The 17479-nt window shown below is 45.6% G+C and overlaps 1 protein-coding gene across 2 annotated transcripts; it reads left to right on the plus strand.

Moving 5' to 3' along the window:
• Nucleotides 1–3542: 3542 nt before the first annotated feature.
• Nucleotides 3543–17265, plus strand: col1a1a (collagen, type I, alpha 1a). 2 transcript variants are annotated; one of them, XM_058049833.1, is made up of 49 exons: nt 3543–3889; nt 5064–5255; nt 5380–5405; nt 5578–5613; nt 6108–6200; nt 6527–6595; nt 6658–6702; nt 6888–6941; nt 7023–7076; nt 7156–7209; nt 7288–7341; nt 7424–7477; nt 7826–7870; nt 7960–8013; nt 8100–8144; nt 8228–8281; nt 8599–8697; nt 8820–8864; nt 8948–9046; nt 9131–9184; nt 9281–9388; nt 9685–9738; nt 10073–10171; nt 10257–10310; nt 10384–10482; nt 10584–10637; nt 10724–10777; nt 10852–10959; nt 11043–11087; nt 11251–11349; nt 11431–11538; nt 11627–11788; nt 11919–11972; nt 12049–12156; nt 12247–12300; nt 12372–12425; nt 12510–12671; nt 12793–12900; nt 13060–13167; nt 13265–13318; nt 13823–13930; nt 14016–14069; nt 14140–14247; nt 14325–14378; nt 14460–14567; nt 14645–14924; nt 15004–15194; nt 15278–15520; nt 16566–17265. In XM_058049833.1, the coding sequence occupies exons 1-49, from the start codon at nt 3808–3810 to the stop codon at nt 16710–16712; spliced, it is 4347 nt and encodes a 1448-aa protein (XP_057905816.1). In that variant the 5' UTR covers nt 3543–3807; the 3' UTR covers nt 16713–17265. The 2 variants fall into 2 exon arrangements, with proteins under 2 accessions (XP_057905816.1, XP_057905817.1); XM_058049834.1 differs by lacking the exon at nt 3543–3889 and adding an exon at nt 4659–4822.
• The last annotated feature ends 214 nt before the right edge of the window (nt 17266–17479 follow it).

A 17479-nucleotide genomic window follows, 5' to 3' on the forward strand; every position in this document is an offset into this window, starting at 1 on the left:
ATGTTCTTGCTTGTGAAATTTGCCTTTTCCATCAATGACTTCCTGGGCAATTGCAAAGGACACCTGCAAGCTGCTTTTATTGGCCAACAGTTGCAACTTGCTAAATCTACTGAACGCTACCAACGTACACCTGGACAAAAGCTTCTCTCTTTTAAATTTCCATATTTGTGGTCTGCAGCAGGATTCAAACCTTTGACCTTCCAGTCCCAAAGATAAATTCTTACAGATGAAGCTACTGGCTTTTGTGTGCATAATCCATCTAGCAGGGATCTGTAAAAACTAGCTGGCTTTTACACAATGGACCAAAGATCAGAATTTCTGGGAGGTTTTTCCCTTTTTAGAGACATTTCTTGATTTCATCAACAATTCAATTTTGTCGCCTCAGTATAAACTTTAAATAGGTTTTGCCCATGGCAGATGGTTAACAATAATACTGTTTCCTTTTTTTGGTACATATTTTACCTCCATATATATTTTGCCAAATATTTTCACTGAGGCTGTCTGTGTCCACAACCTTTGGGAATAGATAATGTCATTTCAATCCCTTTTTTCCTTTTGGAATCTCAAACATTTCCATGACTTTCTCCATCATTGATTTGCCAGGAAAAACAATGAAAAATAATCGGCTGATGTGATTTATGAACCGTAGACCATATTTACTGTATACTGCTTACACATGCACTGTTGAGATATCACGTAGCTGTGATTGTACTGCTTGCCGAAGATCCATCACAACCGTACAGGTGGTCCTCGGGTTACGAACGAGTATTCTGCTGCAGCATGCGCTGAAACTGGTTCTCCAGCGAGTCTTATGTTTGCGAGTGTCGTAAACCGAGGAATACCTGGACTTGCACATTTCTGGAAATGAATAGGAAAATATATAACACTTTTCCACCTCCAAAGCACTCAGAGCGCTTTGACACTTAACCTACTAATTTACCTACTGATGACGCAGCATCAGGACCAACTGGGGGTTCAGTATCTTACCCAAGGTTACGCCGACATGATCATGGGAGGCTGGAGTATTGAACCTGCAACCTTCAGGTTAGGAGGCGACCACTCTACCACCTGGATCATGCCGCCGTGTACACACTTTGATGACATCTCCTTCACAATGCATCGGTAATGTTTATGGGTATATGATGATATCGGTAACATGTTTGTATGCTGTGAAGCATACAAGCGTATTCAAGAGTGGAATTACATGTTGAGTACGATAAATGTGTACATGTTGGCAGGTCTGCAGTAACATTGAAAGTACGTAACCCCTGACAGTTCACTGTTTACCCCCCCACTATTTGAGAAGCACTGGATTAGAGAAGCTGGACGGCGGTCTAGTGGTTAGCGCGGAGACCTCACAGCTAGGAGATCCAAGTTCAATCCCACTGTGTGGAGTTTGCATGTTCTCCCAGTGCATGCGTGGGTTTTCTCCGGGTACTCCGGTTTCCTCCCACATTCCAAAAACATGCTAGGTTAATTGGCCACTCCAAATTGTCCATAGGTATGAATGTGAGTGTGAATGGTTGTTTGTCTATATGTGCCCTGTGATTGGCTGGCGACCCTCGTGAGGATAAGCGGTAGAAAATGAATGAATTAATGGATGAGAAGAAACCTCTTCCGTAGACTGCTAGCGTCTAAGTACTAGCCTGATGACAAGGCTAAAGGCTAAACTGTGCCTCTGATTCCATCTGTTCATTGGTTATCTTACATTATGACTCATTAATAATGACCACTTATATGTTTAATAAGCGTAGGAGGCATATTTGGGGCATCACCCGGTGAAAAGGGTAGCATTCTGTAATGAATTTACTTAACACTGGTGGTTGACATTATTTTATGACACTGTGACTGTCAATGTGTGCATGTGTTTATAATTGTGTTACTTTGTTACACTCTTGCTGTAGAAGGTCGAATCAGGGAATGATGAGGTGGCGCTTTTTTGCTCTCTTCTGCCGGCCTTCCTCCAGAAGGGCAGATTGCATTCCATCCTCCTCCCAGCAAAGAAAAAAAGATCAGGCAGACACATGGATAATGTGAAGGTATCTGCAGTGTGTGAGAGCGAGCGAGCGAGCGAGAGAGAGAGAGAGAGTAGGAGGAGTGAATTACAGACTAGTTGGCTAGCGTCAGACTGTGCAACGTGTCTACTGCTGCTGCTGCTGCTGGATCACATGGTTGTGTCTCCCTTCCATTGTAATGGTCGGGTTGTGTTTAGTTACACCTCACCTGCACACAATCATCTGCAGGAGACCGGCAGGTCACCCGTGCATCTGCTTAAAATGTTTTTTTTTTATTATTCAGTACCAATGACAAGCACTCAATTCTCCAGATATCTGTTGGCAGACTCTTTGCTAAAAAAGAAAACATCTGGTTCCCCCATAACAGATGGAAGCATCTCGTCTTAGCTCAAGATGGGGGGCTCGATTGGGTGCATTCATGTTGAAAAAATACATTCAAGCAGGTTTTATTTGACCTAGCACTGTCCTAGGATTTAGAGGTTCATTGAAGGTAAATTTAAGGCTTGTCGTGGGGGTTACCTTGCAGAACACTAAAAAACCAAAACCTCCTGCTAACTTGACGATTTTGGGTCAACATTTGCAATTGTTGTAATTATTAGACGAAACAATGACTGTCAAAGCTAGTGTTCCTGTATAGGCAGCTCAGCACACAACTATGGTACATTCAAGGACCACGCGACAAAGTGTGAAACTTCAAAGCAGCACAAAGACATAAGCATGTAAAAATTGTGCACTTTTTAAAACTAAATATTTATAAAACATGAACAATGTGTGGCATATGTTGTGAAGCTGTGAATTTTCGAGGCTTCCCTCAAATGATAAAATATGAATATATTCCCAGCAAATAGCCTATTACTATTAAAATGTGCAGGGATACTCTTGTTTATGGGAATACAGTATCAATGTATATATTATCAATTACAATAAGAACCAAATGATACAGCTGATATATCAGATGAGGCCTTACAGATGCTTAGATGTGTCTATCAAGGAATATACTTGACATGAGCCTACAATACCCACAATGCCACTTGATGGCATCCACTTGGTAAAGGCCTCTTTCTTTGAGTTAGTTTTCTTCTGGTCACCACCTGGCGTTCACTTTGATTTCATATGCAGGCCGTGTGATGGACGTATATAATATGATAATACTCCATAGGTAGATCTACAGAACATCCATGATCATGCAGAAAACGCATGAAAGTGTGAAAAAATGCATGGATCAAAAGAAAAATTAATGTGAGTATGATAAAGTGACTTTTAGAATCAGGAAGTAGATCAGAAGAAGGAATAAAGTCTGGAAGAATCCCGTGGCTGCCGCTTGAGGAGATGTTCCTCCAACCAACCAATGTTCCTCAGGATCAAGTTTCCTTCTCTTCGCCCCCCTTTTCCTCTTCTCCTCCTCATCCCAACTCCAACCTTTTCTGCTGTGGAATTATGGAAGGAGGGACCTTTTTTTCTGTTCTTTCTTTCTTTTCATGTGTTTTTTTCTTCCTTTGAGGGAGGGGTCCATTCTTGTCTTCCCTAAACGTGAGCAGCAGCAAGAGGGTAATGAGGGTGCGTCCCAGTCGCTCCAGTCCCAGCGCCTCCCAGTGAAGACTCCCATATAAAAACCCTGGTGGAAAGTTAGTGTAGGCAGTAGGGAGTTTTCTGCTGGGGTCAGGAGGACTGTGGACAAGCGGACCCTACCCCAAACACCCGTGTATGAGTGGAGTGTAGCAGAAAGAGAAGACATCCCCAACTTTTTTCCTCTCTTGCCTCAAAGAGTCTACATGTCTAGTGGCATCTAGACATGTTCAGCTTTGTGGATTTGCGGCTGGCGCTGCTGCTCAGCGCAGCAGTGCTCCTGGTCAGAGCACAGGGCGAGGACGACCGTAAGTGTCATCATCTCATCACTGTTTTCTGGACTTTCTCAACCAGCCTTTTGGAAAGTGGATATATTCTTTTCATGCGGACGTGGCGGCAGGGAGGAAGGAAAACCTTTGCAGTAGAAATATTAATTTTGATGCACAAATTATTTCCATTAGAGATAGATATAAGATAAACAAAAGCAGTGCAGGCTTTGCGTAATGCATGGGGCATCCCAAGAAGGCCCCTCTCCCTGCCCCCCACCCCCACCCTAATGCATGCTAAGCAAGTTGATGCAGGTTTTCCTCCAGTCAAAGGGTTCTAGAGGCTTGCTTCTATTTAAATGACCCCCCCTTCCATGCATTTCCTAACACAAACACAAAGCAACCTAAAATGGGAAATAGACCTTTGGGATATTTTACCTTCCTCTTTAGATGCAACACCAGCAGGGAGGTGGTCCTGTAGAGAACATTGCTGCAAACTTAACACCGCCTGAGGCCCATTGCTGAGTTGGCCATGTGAGGAGATACCTTGGGTGGTGGGGGGGTGGGAGTAAGAGAGAAAACATAATCATGTATCCTGTGCAAGAATCTAAAGTGAGATTTTAGCGTGTGGGCATAAAATGTTTTCAATGTAAGGTAAAGAACAAAGGAGCAGATCTTCACTTTTCCAGATGTGGAACTGAAAAAGGTCTCACTAAGACAGATGAGGTCTTACAGTGCCGCCTAGCGGCTGCAAGCACATCCTGCGCGGCTTCTTCCTTTTCGTTTTTTTTTTACGTGTCCCTCTAATGGCAAACACATGGAAAAGTTTTTCCACCAGCTGCTGCCAATCCCACCGTCTGATCTCAGCTCTTTGGTATTCTGGGAGATCCATTATCCACTTTCTGCGTTGTGTTTGCTGAGAAATCACAAACGGCAGCAGCAATTGAACAAAATGTGCCGCATTTAAATTTAGAAGTAGGTTATGTCTTTTCCGAGCTCCACCTTCCTTTATAGATCATGTTTTCTGCATTTATCCTGTTATAAATGGCCTCTCTTTCAACTTTTTGCTCCTACAGATTCCTGTAATTACAAGTTAGAATTGTATAACTTAATTTCACTGGACGGAAAATACTTTCCGGGTTGTTTTTTTTTCCTCTTATTCGCTTTCACCTGCAGTCCGCTTGTCTCACCTACGCCTCTCTGTCGCCCCCCTCAGGCACGGGTAGCAGTTGCACCCTTGACGGCCAGGTGTTTGAGGACCGTGACGTATGGAAACCCGAGCCATGCCAGATCTGCGTGTGCGACAGCGGCACCGTGATGTGCGATGAGGTCATCTGCGAAGACACAACCGACTGCCCCAACCCTGTCATCCCCCACGACGAGTGCTGCCCCATCTGCCCCGAAGACGGTACGCCATTGTTTTTTACTCCAATATGGCTGCACGTCATGTGATCCATCATGGCGCTTATAATGATCCATAATAATAGTTTCTCATAATCACACATCTTTATTGTTCTTTTTTTTGCTTGCAGGCTACCAGGGTCAATCTCAGGTTGAGGTAAATGCATTTATTAATCATCATCGTAATCATAAATATGAATAAAATATTGTATGAATGTTTACAATAGAGCTTTAATGAGCTGTTGTCATTGACTCTATTGTTCATCCAAACAAAATAGCCATGTAAATAATATAATTATTCATTTTTTTTACTTTTATTTCCCTCAAAGGGACCCAAGGGAGATCGTGGCCCTAAGGGAGACAGGGTAAGTGTGCTGTCTTTTTGGTCTCCTAAGCAACTTTATTGTGGGGGAAATAGAACCCTCTTGAGAATCTACCTGGATACAGAGCTAGGTTCCTTAGATTTGCATTTAAGTGCTGGACCAGTTTGCTCTTGTTGTATTGTTTTAAATGGTGCAAAACAGGAAACCATCCGCTGCTTAATGGGATTTGGAATGAAAACATGAAGGCCAAGCTTCAAGCTTACGCTGAATAGTCACATGGGGGCTTTGTCTTCAGTATATTGATACAATGTTTTATTATTCTTATAATGTATAATAATTTTGAGTTTTGGTCACAGTTATGTCATACTATTTCCTGTTTCCTGATGTCACATGACCAGTATATATCTGCTTCCTGGTTGTCACACGGCCCCATCTGAGGGGAGGTTTATGACGACTGAGAATATGATTTCATTACAGTTTGAATAACGACTTGTTATAACAAAACAGTATTATATATTATCTTTCCCCCCCTGCAGGGTCCTGCTGGTCCCCCTGGAAACGATGGTATCCCCGGCCAGCCTGGTCTGCCTGGACCTCCTGGCCCCCCTGGACCCCCCGGCCTCGGTGGAGTAAGTCAGCAGTTTTTAAGAAATCCTATTTTTGTGTGTTAACCGGTTGGTGTATTGGAGTAATGCATGGAAGAGTAGAGATAGTGCTCATCCTGAGGCATCATACTTAGTACTCATGTATGAGTGATACATAAACACAGTAAAACCTAGTAACCTAGTTAAAGTACAAAGTCAGACAGACTAAGACCATAATATCAGGCAATAGTCTATCTATTGCTTTGCTTACAATGTCACCAAAACAAACCTTTTGCATGTTTTAGTGTTTAGCTATGAAGTTATTAAAAACAAAGCAACTCCAGCTGATGTATGGCTCTATTTTCTTCCAGAACTTCTCCCCTCAGATGTCTGGTGGCTACTCCGACAAATCTCCCGCCATGCCCGTTCCCGGACCCATGGTACGACCCCCACACACACACTTCCTATTCAGTTCTGGTTATCTAACGTCTCTCATTTGCAGGGCCCAATGGGACCTCGTGGACCCCCTGGATCTCCCGGTGCTAGCGTAAGAACACACCTTTTTCCTCCTTGCTTCAGAAAATAATAATATAGAAATGATCACTCCATCTAACATGCATCCTACCTATAAGGAAACACATCAGTGTACTTCAATATATTAAGCCAGATACCAGGAAGTGCATTGTTGGTGCGACACATGATATTGATAATGCTTTTGTATGATCTGCTCAGGGCCCTCAGGGATTCACTGGTCCCCCCGGTGAGTCTGGAGAGCCTGGACCTTCTGTGAGTACTACAGAGACAGAAACTAGTTTTTTTTTTACTTGATGCAATTCTGACTTTTTGTGTGGGCTTTTGTCTCTATAGGGCCCCATGGGACCTCGTGGCCCCGCCGGCCCAGGTGGAAAGAACGGAGAGGACGTAAGTGGATTAAATCTACTCTCATTCACCTCCTATGCTGCACTTTTATAATGCTAACGTCATCTTCTCCTATTACCAGGGTGAATCTGGCAAACCAGGTCGTGCTGGTGAGCGTGGACCTCCCGGCGCTCAGGTAAGGTCTCACCTGGATAATTATATTGGAAGCTAGTAAAGAAACTCTCAACATCCCTTCTTCTTATCTACACATCAGGGAGCTCGTGGTTTCCCTGGAACTCCCGGTCTGCCCGGAATCAAGGGACACAGAGTAAGTCCTGACTAAATTTCTGCAAAAAATCCAAACATTGCTAAAGTTTCTCTCAACGGCGTAAACTTGTGCTTCTCCTCAGGGATTCAGCGGACTGGATGGTGCCAAGGGAGACAGTGGCCCTGCTGGACCCAAGGTAATTGGGTTGGATTGCCACAAGTGATTTGGACTCAACTATGATCTATTTCAACAACTTTCTTGTTAGACGGATGAATCCCTACGGATGAATCCCTACGGATGAATCCACCCATCATAGGGCAGTCTCGCAGCCATTACCTTAATGATCAATATCCACTCTCTATAATTTTCTTCTATTCTATTGTAATTCTCATTGACTTAAGTTACCAGACGTAGTCCCTTGCTGTACAGAGTAAACTAATCAATCAGACTAAGTAAAGTTTCCAATGTATATATTAGCAGCATCAACAATACCACCGGTTTGGTAAAATGATGCCTCAAACGCCTCTGTGTCTTTGGTGTTTAGGGAGAGACTGGAGCTGCTGGTGAGAACGGAACCCCTGGTGCTATGGTGAGTAAACAAGGCCGCACAACATCTTGGATCCTCTACAAGCTAATACCAAGTGACGTACGGTTAAATCTTATTTTTTTGCTTTTTAGGGACCTCGTGGTTTGCCCGGCGAGAGGGGTCGCACTGGCCCTGCTGGAGCTGCTGTGAGTTCTCTTCAGTTTCATTGACGGGTCAATCGAATGATGGTAACGTGTCTTTGGAGCTAATCTTGGTTGTTGTCGTGCTGTAGGGAGCTCGTGGTAATGATGGTGCCGCTGGTGCTGCTGGACCTCCTGTAAGTCTACGTCATAGTTTTCAAGTTTGAGGGATTGACTGGGACATTTGTCTGAATATGTTGGATTTATTGTTTCTCTGCAGGGTCCCACTGGCCCCGCTGGACCTCCTGGATTCCCCGGTGGCCCTGGAGCTAAGGTACAACATGATGCTTTCATTATCCTCAGGATAGGTTTTTTTAAGGTTAAGAAGGTTGGATAGCTGGCGACGTTTGTATGTGGGTCACCAGCGTTTGACCCAGTAAGAGCCAATATGGTCACTTGGGGGTGGGCCACTCAAGGTCATCTCATTTTTTTGCATTTTGTTCTCGACATAAACAAATACTTCTAAATATGAAATAAATATTTTAAATAAAAATGATTGGTACCGGATATACATGATTGGTTACGGCATACCTTTTGGCCATTATTGGATTTTCTGGAGTTTAAATAGTTTGCTCTTCTCTCGCTTCTCAGGGTGAGGGCGGACCTCAGGGTGCCCGTGGAGCCGAGGGTCCCGCTGGAGCCCGTGGTGAGCCTGGCAACCCTGGACCAGCTGGCGCTGCTGGACCATCTGTGAGTACAAATCTCCTCTATGATCGACTTTGCTTGAAGTTAGCCAAAACCGCAGACATTCTGAGTATAACGGATCCCAAATAAGTATATTTAAAAATTCAGTTCCCCTTCTCCTCTTTCAGGGTAACCCCGGAAATGATGGAGCTGCTGGACCTAAGGGAGCCCCTGTAAGTAGACGATCTCCCGCTAATCTGCCTCACCATATCTGGCAAGTATAGTGTGACAAGGATCTGCATGCTGCCCCCTGTAGGGTGCTGCTGGAGTTGCTGGAGCTCCCGGATTCCCCGGACCCCGTGGACCCCCAGGACCCCAGGGTGCCGCTGGTGCTGCAGGAGCCAAGGGTAACACTGTGAGTAAAGCTCTTGCGAAACAGATTATTAAAATAATTTGTATATGCCTCAGTGGTTGACATTTGCTTGTGTGTTTCTCACAGGGCGAGGCTGGTGCCCCCGGATCCAAGGGAGAGCCCGGTGCCAAGGGAGAGGCTGTAAGTCTACTTGTTTGCATCTCATAGAAGCACACAAATTTTTATAGTTAATGCCTTCCGAATCTTATGCTCTCTGTGTATTTTTTTGTTCTACAGGGTGCCCCAGGAGTTCAGGGACCCCCCGGACCTTCTGGCGAGGAGGGCAAGAGAGGAGCCAGAGGAGAGCCTGGTCCCGTTGGAGCCCGTGGAGTTCCCGGCGAGCGTGTAAGCCTCATAGCTAAATATATCTATATCTTTAAGATTGACTGTTTTCACTGTATAGGACACACGAAACACAGACAATTTCAAAATGTTGCACAAACATGCCAGTGCCCCCTACAGGCAGTAGGCCTGTAACTGCAACAACAAAACAATCCATTTTAGTAGTCACAATGCTGAAGAGCAGACTTGGTTCTAGATCTTAGCTTCCATCATTTACAATTTAATAACAGTTAGATAATGTATTTATACTAGAGTATCCAAAACAGAATAAAAATGTATGTGTTTGACTCTCTCTGCAGGGTGGTACTGGTGGTCGTGGTTTCCCTGGTGCTGATGGTGCTGCTGGACCCAAAGTGAGTACAGCATACACACAGTTATTATAGATTAGTTATTAGTTATATAGATTAGATTAGTTGTTATAGTTTGTTTTCTGGAAGGATGTGTACTGATAGATGTAAACGATAGTAACCAGACCACAAAACTAAGTAAGGATGGGTGACGCCTTTTGGTGCAAAATTTAGTGGCACACACACACTTCACTGTCCATATGTGTTTAAAGTGTTTCAATTAATATTCTGTTCAACTTACATGTCACCGATTGGGCACCAGTATCAGATAATATGTAGACAATAGACAACCCTAGTTTTCTGTTAAAGTCAACTGATTTCCTTTTCCTGGCAATCATAGGGTGCCACTGGTGAGCGCGGTGCCCCTGGTGTTGCTGGACCTAAAGGTTCCACCGGAGAGCCTGGCCGCACTGGTGAGGCTGGTTTGCCCGGAGCTAAGGTGAGACTTTTTTGCTAACCGTTTTCATCACGATTTCTTCACTTTATTGCTCTTGCACTTTAACATTTTGGCCTTTGACTTTTAGGGTATGACTGGCAGCCCCGGTAGCCCTGGACCTGATGGCAAAATGGGACCTACTGTGAGTTCTCATCATTATGACATGGCGTTTGGTTGATTGTATTCCTCAAACTCAACTTAATTCACCTCATCAGGGAGCCCCTGGACAAGATGGCCGCCCCGGACCCCCTGGCGCCGTTGGAGCCAGAGGCCAGCCTGGTGTCATGGGATTCCCCGGACCCAAGGGAGCTGCTGTAAGTACTGTGTCTCAAGCTATAAAGTATATTTGATCAGTTTATACTGATATCTGCTCCATTGTAGAGATAACCTATCTTTTTCTAATCTTTATCTTTAGGGTGACGCTGGAAAGCCCGGTGAGAGAGGAGTGATGGGACCTACCGGCCCTGTTGTGAGTGTTCCTCTCTGAGATGCTGCTGTGTTCTTGTCATATGGGAAAGTTCAACACTCAAACTCTTCACATCTTTGGCTATTTAGGGTGCCCCCGGTAAGGACGGTGACCTTGGTGCTCAGGGACCTGCTGGACCTTCTGTAAGTAGACACAGACATTAACAAACTCCCAAATAATTGGTTCTTCATTGTTTCCTTCATAATCTCTTCTTCAGGGACCTGCTGGTGAGAGAGGCGAGGCAGGACCAGCTGGACCCCCAGGATTCCAGGGACTTCCAGGACCCCAAGGTGCTGTTGGCGAGAGTGGCAAGCCTGGAGAGCAGGTATGGACTGCATTTTAGTTCTAGTGGATCACTTATTGGAAACGTTGACAGCTTATTGACTGTCTTCTTGTCCTGTCATGTAGGGTGTCCCCGGAGAGGCTGGAGCCCCAGGAGTGGCCGGTTCTCGAGTAAGTCCCTGCTAATCATATTCAAATTAACTGATAGCAGACTATTGACCTCGGGTCCAACAGTAGACCATATGTCTACCTGTAACGTTATTGGGCGAGAAGATTTCTCCAGTAGTCTACAGTTTTCATTTTAGCAAGTCCCCTAACTTTCTGCTATCCTCAGGGTGACAGAGGATTCCCCGGTGAGCGTGGTGCCCCTGGTGCCATCGGACCTGCTGGTGCCCGTGGATCCCCCGGATCTGCTGGAAACGAGGGTGCTAAGGTAATTTTGGCAGAAGCTAAAAGCTGTTTCCGACTCCACTTCGGAGTTCTTCTTTCAGGTAATATTTTCCTTCTTCTTCAGGGAGATGCTGGAGCACCTGGTGCCCCCGGAGCTCAGGGACCTCCTGGACTGCAGGGAATGCCCGGTGAGCGTGGTGCCGGCGGTCTTCCAGGACTGAGGGGAGACAGAGTAAGTTGCAACACCACCATTATATTCCACCTACAGAGAGCTCCTGCTTTTTGAGAATCTTATGCATGATCATCTCTGATTTGTCCAGGGTGAGCAAGGAGCTAAGGGCGCTGATGGAGCACCTGGCAAAGATGGTCCTCGTGGTATGAGTGGACCTATTGGACTTCCCGGACCTGCTGGAGCTACTGGAGATAAGGGAGAGGGTGGCCCCGCTGGACCTGTTGGACCTGCTGGAGCCCGTGGAGGCCCTGTGAGTTACCATCTATGTCTTTATGAAATGGGATGATCCGGTCCAGCTGTCACGCTGACATTTGAGAAGAATATACTATGAAGTCACTATCATTATCTTCACAAGTTTGTCAAATTGTCTTCTGCTGTAGGGTGAGCGTGGAGAGGCCGGACCCCCTGGACCTGCTGGATTTGCTGGTCCTCCTGTAAGTTCATGGCTTCCCTTTTCCTGTCCATAAACGAAACCAGTTTAACTCACTTTTTCTCTTCGCCACCATTCAGGGTGCTGATGGACTGCCTGGTGCTAAGGGAGAGGCTGGTAACAATGGTGCTAAGGGAGATGCTGGTCCTCCTGGTGCTGCTGGACCCACTGGTGCCCCGGGACCCCAGGTTTGTTAAAACCAAAAAAATCCCAATCCATACATAAATGTATTGTCATTAGCATTCCCATACGACTGTCTCTGTGCTGTGTTCATTCAGGGTCCCGTTGGAAACTCTGGCCCCAAGGGAGCTCGCGGAGCTGCTGGACCTCCTGTGAGTTACAACTCTTCCCTTCCTCATGTGTCAAATTGACGTTCTAATGAAGCTTCTGTTTGCCTCCCAAGGGTGCTACTGGCTTCCCTGGTGCTGCCGGCAGAGTTGGACCACCCGGCCCCTCTGTAAGTACAGTAATAATGAGTCTGTGTGTAGTAGGTTGCTACAGGGCTTGAAGGCTAATTGTCCCCGATTCATGTCTGGAACAGGGCAACGCCGGACCCCCTGGCCCCGCTGGACCCGTTGGAAAGGAGGGACCCAAAGGAAACCGTGGTGATACTGGACCTGCTGGTCGTGCTGGTGAGGTTGGTGCTGCCGGAGTCCCAGGACCTGCTGGAGAGAAGGGTAGCCCTGGTGCCGATGGTGCTCCTGTAAGTTCTCTTAAGCACAAAACCTACACCACAAAATAAGCCTCTTGTCCAGATTCTGGGGGTTTCTTCCACCCCACACCAACACAGAGTGTTAATACTTTTTTCTTGTAATCTCCCTCAGGGTAGTGCTGGAATCCCTGGACCTCAGGGTATCAGCGGACAGCGTGGTATTGTTGGTCTGTCTGGACAAAGAGGAGAGAGAGGTTTCCCCGGCCTGCCTGGACCTTCTGTAAGCTCCAACAAAATGACTTTTAAGTATTACCTGACCTTAAAGAGCAGTTAAAAGCACTACAATATTTAGTCAACACACGCCAATAGATAGCTTTTATGGTCTTGTGCTGGTCAGAAGACCGATTTCTGAGACATAACAATCATGCCATCTCTACAGGGAGAGCCCGGAAAGCAGGGAGGTGCTGGCCCCTCTGGTGAGCGTGGACCTCCTGGACCCATGGGACCCCCTGGAATGGCTGGACCCGCTGGAGAGACCGGACGCGAGGTAAAGAAATAACTTTCTTTGTGTGTGAGTGTGTTTGTGTATATCAGTCAGTCCTGTGAGAGCATATTATAATTAATGCAACATGTATGTGTTGTAGGGATCCCCTGGTAACGAGGGATCAGCTGGTCGCGATGGACCTGCTGGACCCAAGGTGAGTTGAGTAGGCAACACTACAATCGGTACTACCAAGCTACACATGGATGGATTTGATATCAATGAGTTAGTGCTGTAGACCACACCAGAATGAAGGAGCTGCCTTTCAACAGACCCAATGTCACTACCCAATGGATGCCACCTTCACAATCACCCAGTAATTGAGTCTTAGCAAGAATGCCCTGTTTAGCCACAAGACGAATAGACCAAGGCATCAATGCGAGGACCTCGGTTTTCGCTATTATGAAATGTATTCCAGCATGAATGGTTTGTTTGGGCACTCAGTTCTGCAGAATGACACTGTACATGGCAAATGGGCTAGCTATGACATGCGATACTGTACAATAACCAAGCGAGTGTATGAAAACCAGGGCTAAATATTTTTGGTTGAAAATCAAATCATACGAAATCGGAGCCGTTTTCCACTGGCTATTCTAGGATAATGTCATTCATTTTTATTTGAAAGAGTATCTAAACTAGGTGATCTTGTGGAACAATTCAGGGAGACCGTGGAGAGTCTGGCCCTGCTGGAGCCCCTGGTGCCCCCGGACCCCCTGGTGCCCCCGGACCCGTCGGACCCGCTGGAAAGAATGGTGACCGTGGAGAGTCTGTGAGTGAAAAGAAGTGCCCTTGTCTTTTCAGTCAATGTATCACCTTCACGAATTGTCTGTGACCAATTTTTTGGGGTATTTCAGGGACCTGCTGGCCCTGCTGGTCCTTCTGGCCCTGCTGGACCTCGTGGCCCTGCTGTAAGTAACATAATGAGCAGCAGCTATGGAGGCGAAGAGAGAGCAGGTGAATGATTTTATCTCCTCATAGGGAGCCGTCGGACTTCGTGGAGACAAGGGAGAGGCTGGAGAGGCTGGCGAGAGAGGCTTGAAGGGACACAGAGGATTCACTGGCATGCAGGGACCTCCTGGACCCGCCGTACGTGACTCAACATGCATGTAGTATTCAAAAGGCACATTCTGACCCAAACTGAAGTTTTCTCTGTCCACACATAGGGTGCTAATGGAGAGCAAGGACCTGCTGGTACTTCTGGACCCGCTGGACCTAGAGTGAGTTAACTTGCGTATTTTGGTCTTTTGGTACTTTTGGTACCTTCAGATATTTAAGGTCTTCTTGTTTGCTCTCCACAGGGACCTTCTGGATCTGCTGGTTCCCCTGGTAAGGACGGTATGACTGGCCTTCCCGGTCCCACTGGACCTCCCGGACCTCGTGGACGCTCTGGAGAGATGGGACCTGCTGTAAGGCTAACTTAACTTTGGGATCGAGGTGACACCATAAAGATAGTTTTAACAACACATTCTGTTGTCATTTTTAGGGTCCTCCTGGACCTCCCGGACCTCCCGGAGCACCAGGCGCCCCTGGTGGTGGATTTGACCTCGGCTTCATTGCCCAGCCCCAGGAGAAGGCTCCCGATCCCTTCCGCATGTACCGCGCTGATGACGCTAACGTTCTGCGCGACCGCGACCTGGAGGTGGACGGCACCCTGAAGACTCTGAGCCAGCAGATCGAGCAGATCCGCAGCCCTGACGGAACTCGCAAGAACCCCGCCAGAACCTGCCGCGACCTCAAGATGTGCCACCCAGACTGGAAGAGCGGTGAGTCTTTATGCCCGATATAAAAAGGTGGTGCAAGTGGTCATTAGATATCTGACTTCTTGTTCCGCTCCATCTTCAGGCGAGTACTGGATCGACCCTGACCAGGGCTGCAACCAGGACGCCATCAAGGTCTACTGTAACATGGAGACCGGCGAGACCTGCGTGTCCCCCACTCAGCCTGAGGTTGCCAAGAAGAACTGGTACATCAGCAAGAACATCAGGGAGAAGAAGCACGTCTGGTTCGGCGAGGCCATGAACGAGGGCTTCCAGGTAACCAATGAGTCTTGAGTAACCTTGAGTCTCCTCCTTCCTTGGTTCCTGGTCTCTAACCTCTCCCCTTGCTTTCCCCAAAGTTCGAGTACGGCAGCGAGGGCTCTCTGCCAGAAGATGTCAACATCCAGATGACCTTCCTGCGCCTCATGTCAACTGAGGCCTCCCAGAACATCACCTACCACTGCAAGAACAGCATCTCCTACATGGATGCTGCCACTGGCAACCTGAAGAAGGCTCTGATCCTCCAGGGCTCCAACGAGATTGAGATCAGAGCTGAGGGCAACAGCCGCTTCACCTACAGCGTCCTGGAGGATGGCTGCACGGTGAGGACCCTTACTCATGTTTTTAGACTGACTGGAAAATCTACCTCAAAAATCACAATCAGCACCTTAGCTTAAGCTAGTTTGTGTAAAATCTCATCATATATCATAATATAATAATATATATATATTAATATCTATATAATATATAATATCATAATAATTCCTTTTTTAGTTTTACAAAATGGCCTAGAAAAAACAAGCTGCGAGCCAAAAATGCCCCTGGGCTGCACTTTAGACGCCCCTGTATTAGGTAAACTAAATGTGTCAAATGACTCCAAAACACCACCTGAGACAACCATTGTGTTTTTGAGTTTTTGAGTTTTTAAAAATGGTTTAAAAAAATTTTCGGGGGGATTTTGCCAGTAAATTCCATTCAGCCTGGTGCTCGTTTTGACAAAATAAAACCATGTACTAACGAGATATATGAAGAGATATTACACTAATTTGCTTTGTAACCTACAACACAAAAGCCAAGATGTTGTTTTAGATTTTCGAAGTCGATTTTCAGTCAATTTTTTTTTTTACCTGCCCCGCGGTGTATAGTCTAAAAATACAATAACACATCAGAACATTACACAGAAGGGTTTTTTTTAAGTGGAATTTTTACAAAAGTATGACTATTTCATTGTATATTCAGATTAATATTTTCGACTACGGAATGGTAGAAATGTTAGTGTTTTCTGCGTATGACCAGGGAACGTGAATCATTTTCAGTTGTTTGGTGTTCCATTGAATATAAGTTCATAAAGAATGTCACTCCAATTGTTAAATGGAGTTAAAATTTTCAACTACTAATATTCACGTTGCAAGACCAATGGGCGAAAAACCACTGATAATGCCATAAAAAATTTAAAATGATCCTCTAAAAGCCTATAGTATGCCTCTCATTTTAAAAACACATAAAGGAACAATTACAGGCATAGAGTATATCGTATTGTACTTCAAATTCTTAGAATATTCATAGGCATGGATTGTGACTTTAAAGACTATGTTGGTAAAACTGGTGAATTTGCAAATCGTGACCATTTGTTCTACCTCCTTCCAGTCACACACCGGTACATGGGGCAAGACAATCATCGAATACAAGACATCGAAAACATCTCGCCTGCCCATCATTGACATCGCTCCTATGGATGTTGGTGCTCCAGACCAAGAGTTTGGCCTTGAAGTCGGACCCGTCTGTTTCTTGTAAAAAGAGAAATCTGGACTTGAATATGTTGTGGTGCGTGAGTGTGTGCGTTTTATTTTTTTTCTAGCAACCAACCCTCTCTTAAAAAAAGAAAAAGCCACCCAAACATTTTTCTGATCTGGCCCTCCTTTTTGTTTTTTCTACTCCTCATCCTCCTGCGTCCACTACGCCTAAAAACCTGCACTTCAACAAAGATGGCGATGATGCGGCAACGCCCGCGCCATCGCGTTTGGGACCACTACTTTGTTTGTTTCTGACTCTTTTTTGTCTTGTTTTTACCATCACCAACACCATGGATCCTGTAGAGAAGACATTTTGTTTCACTGGCGACAAGAAAATAATATATGCTTCTGTAAAAAAAAAACAAATTGACTTCCCCCTCCCATCTTCAACCAAGCCAATCCAGGCCTCTCTGGAGTTTACAGAAACACACAGGTGACTTTTGTATTTTTATACACCCCCGTGCCTTGAGAGGAATGAAAGGACAGTCCCGACAGACAGAACCCGATTGCTTTGTACCACGTTTCAGGTGTTGATGAATAAACGGTGAAACTGACAGCCATGTTTGTCTTACAGTGTTTTTGCTGTCACTCTCTTGTTTGTTCCTCTTGGAAAGTCACATTAAAACCACCAGCAGAGAAACATTGGTTTTAAAACTTGTTTTTTTTAAAAAGAACATCCTATGGCTACCTCAAAAGAAAAAAACAACAAAAATGTTGGACAAGGAATTCCCTGCGTCCACTAATGTTCTTCAATATTGGTGCTAAAAA

This window comes from Doryrhamphus excisus, chromosome 15, assembly GCF_030265055.1.
Source record: "Doryrhamphus excisus isolate RoL2022-K1 chromosome 15, RoL_Dexc_1.0, whole genome shotgun sequence".
NCBI lineage: Eukaryota > Metazoa > Chordata > Actinopteri > Syngnathiformes > Syngnathidae > Doryrhamphus > Doryrhamphus excisus.

Coding starts and splice junctions, on each gene's coding strand:
- col1a1a (XM_058049833.1), top strand. CDS start 3,808: ATGTTCAGCTTTGTGGATTTGCGGCTGGCGCTGCTGCTCAGCGCAGCA. Junction 11,789..11,918: donor CTGGAGCCCGTGGAGGCCCT/GTGAGTTACCAT, acceptor CTTCTGCTGTAG/GGTGAGCGTGGAGAGGCCGG. Junction 12,157..12,246: donor CTGGTGCCCCGGGACCCCAG/GTTTGTTAAAAC, acceptor GTGTTCATTCAG/GGTCCCGTTGGAAACTCTGG.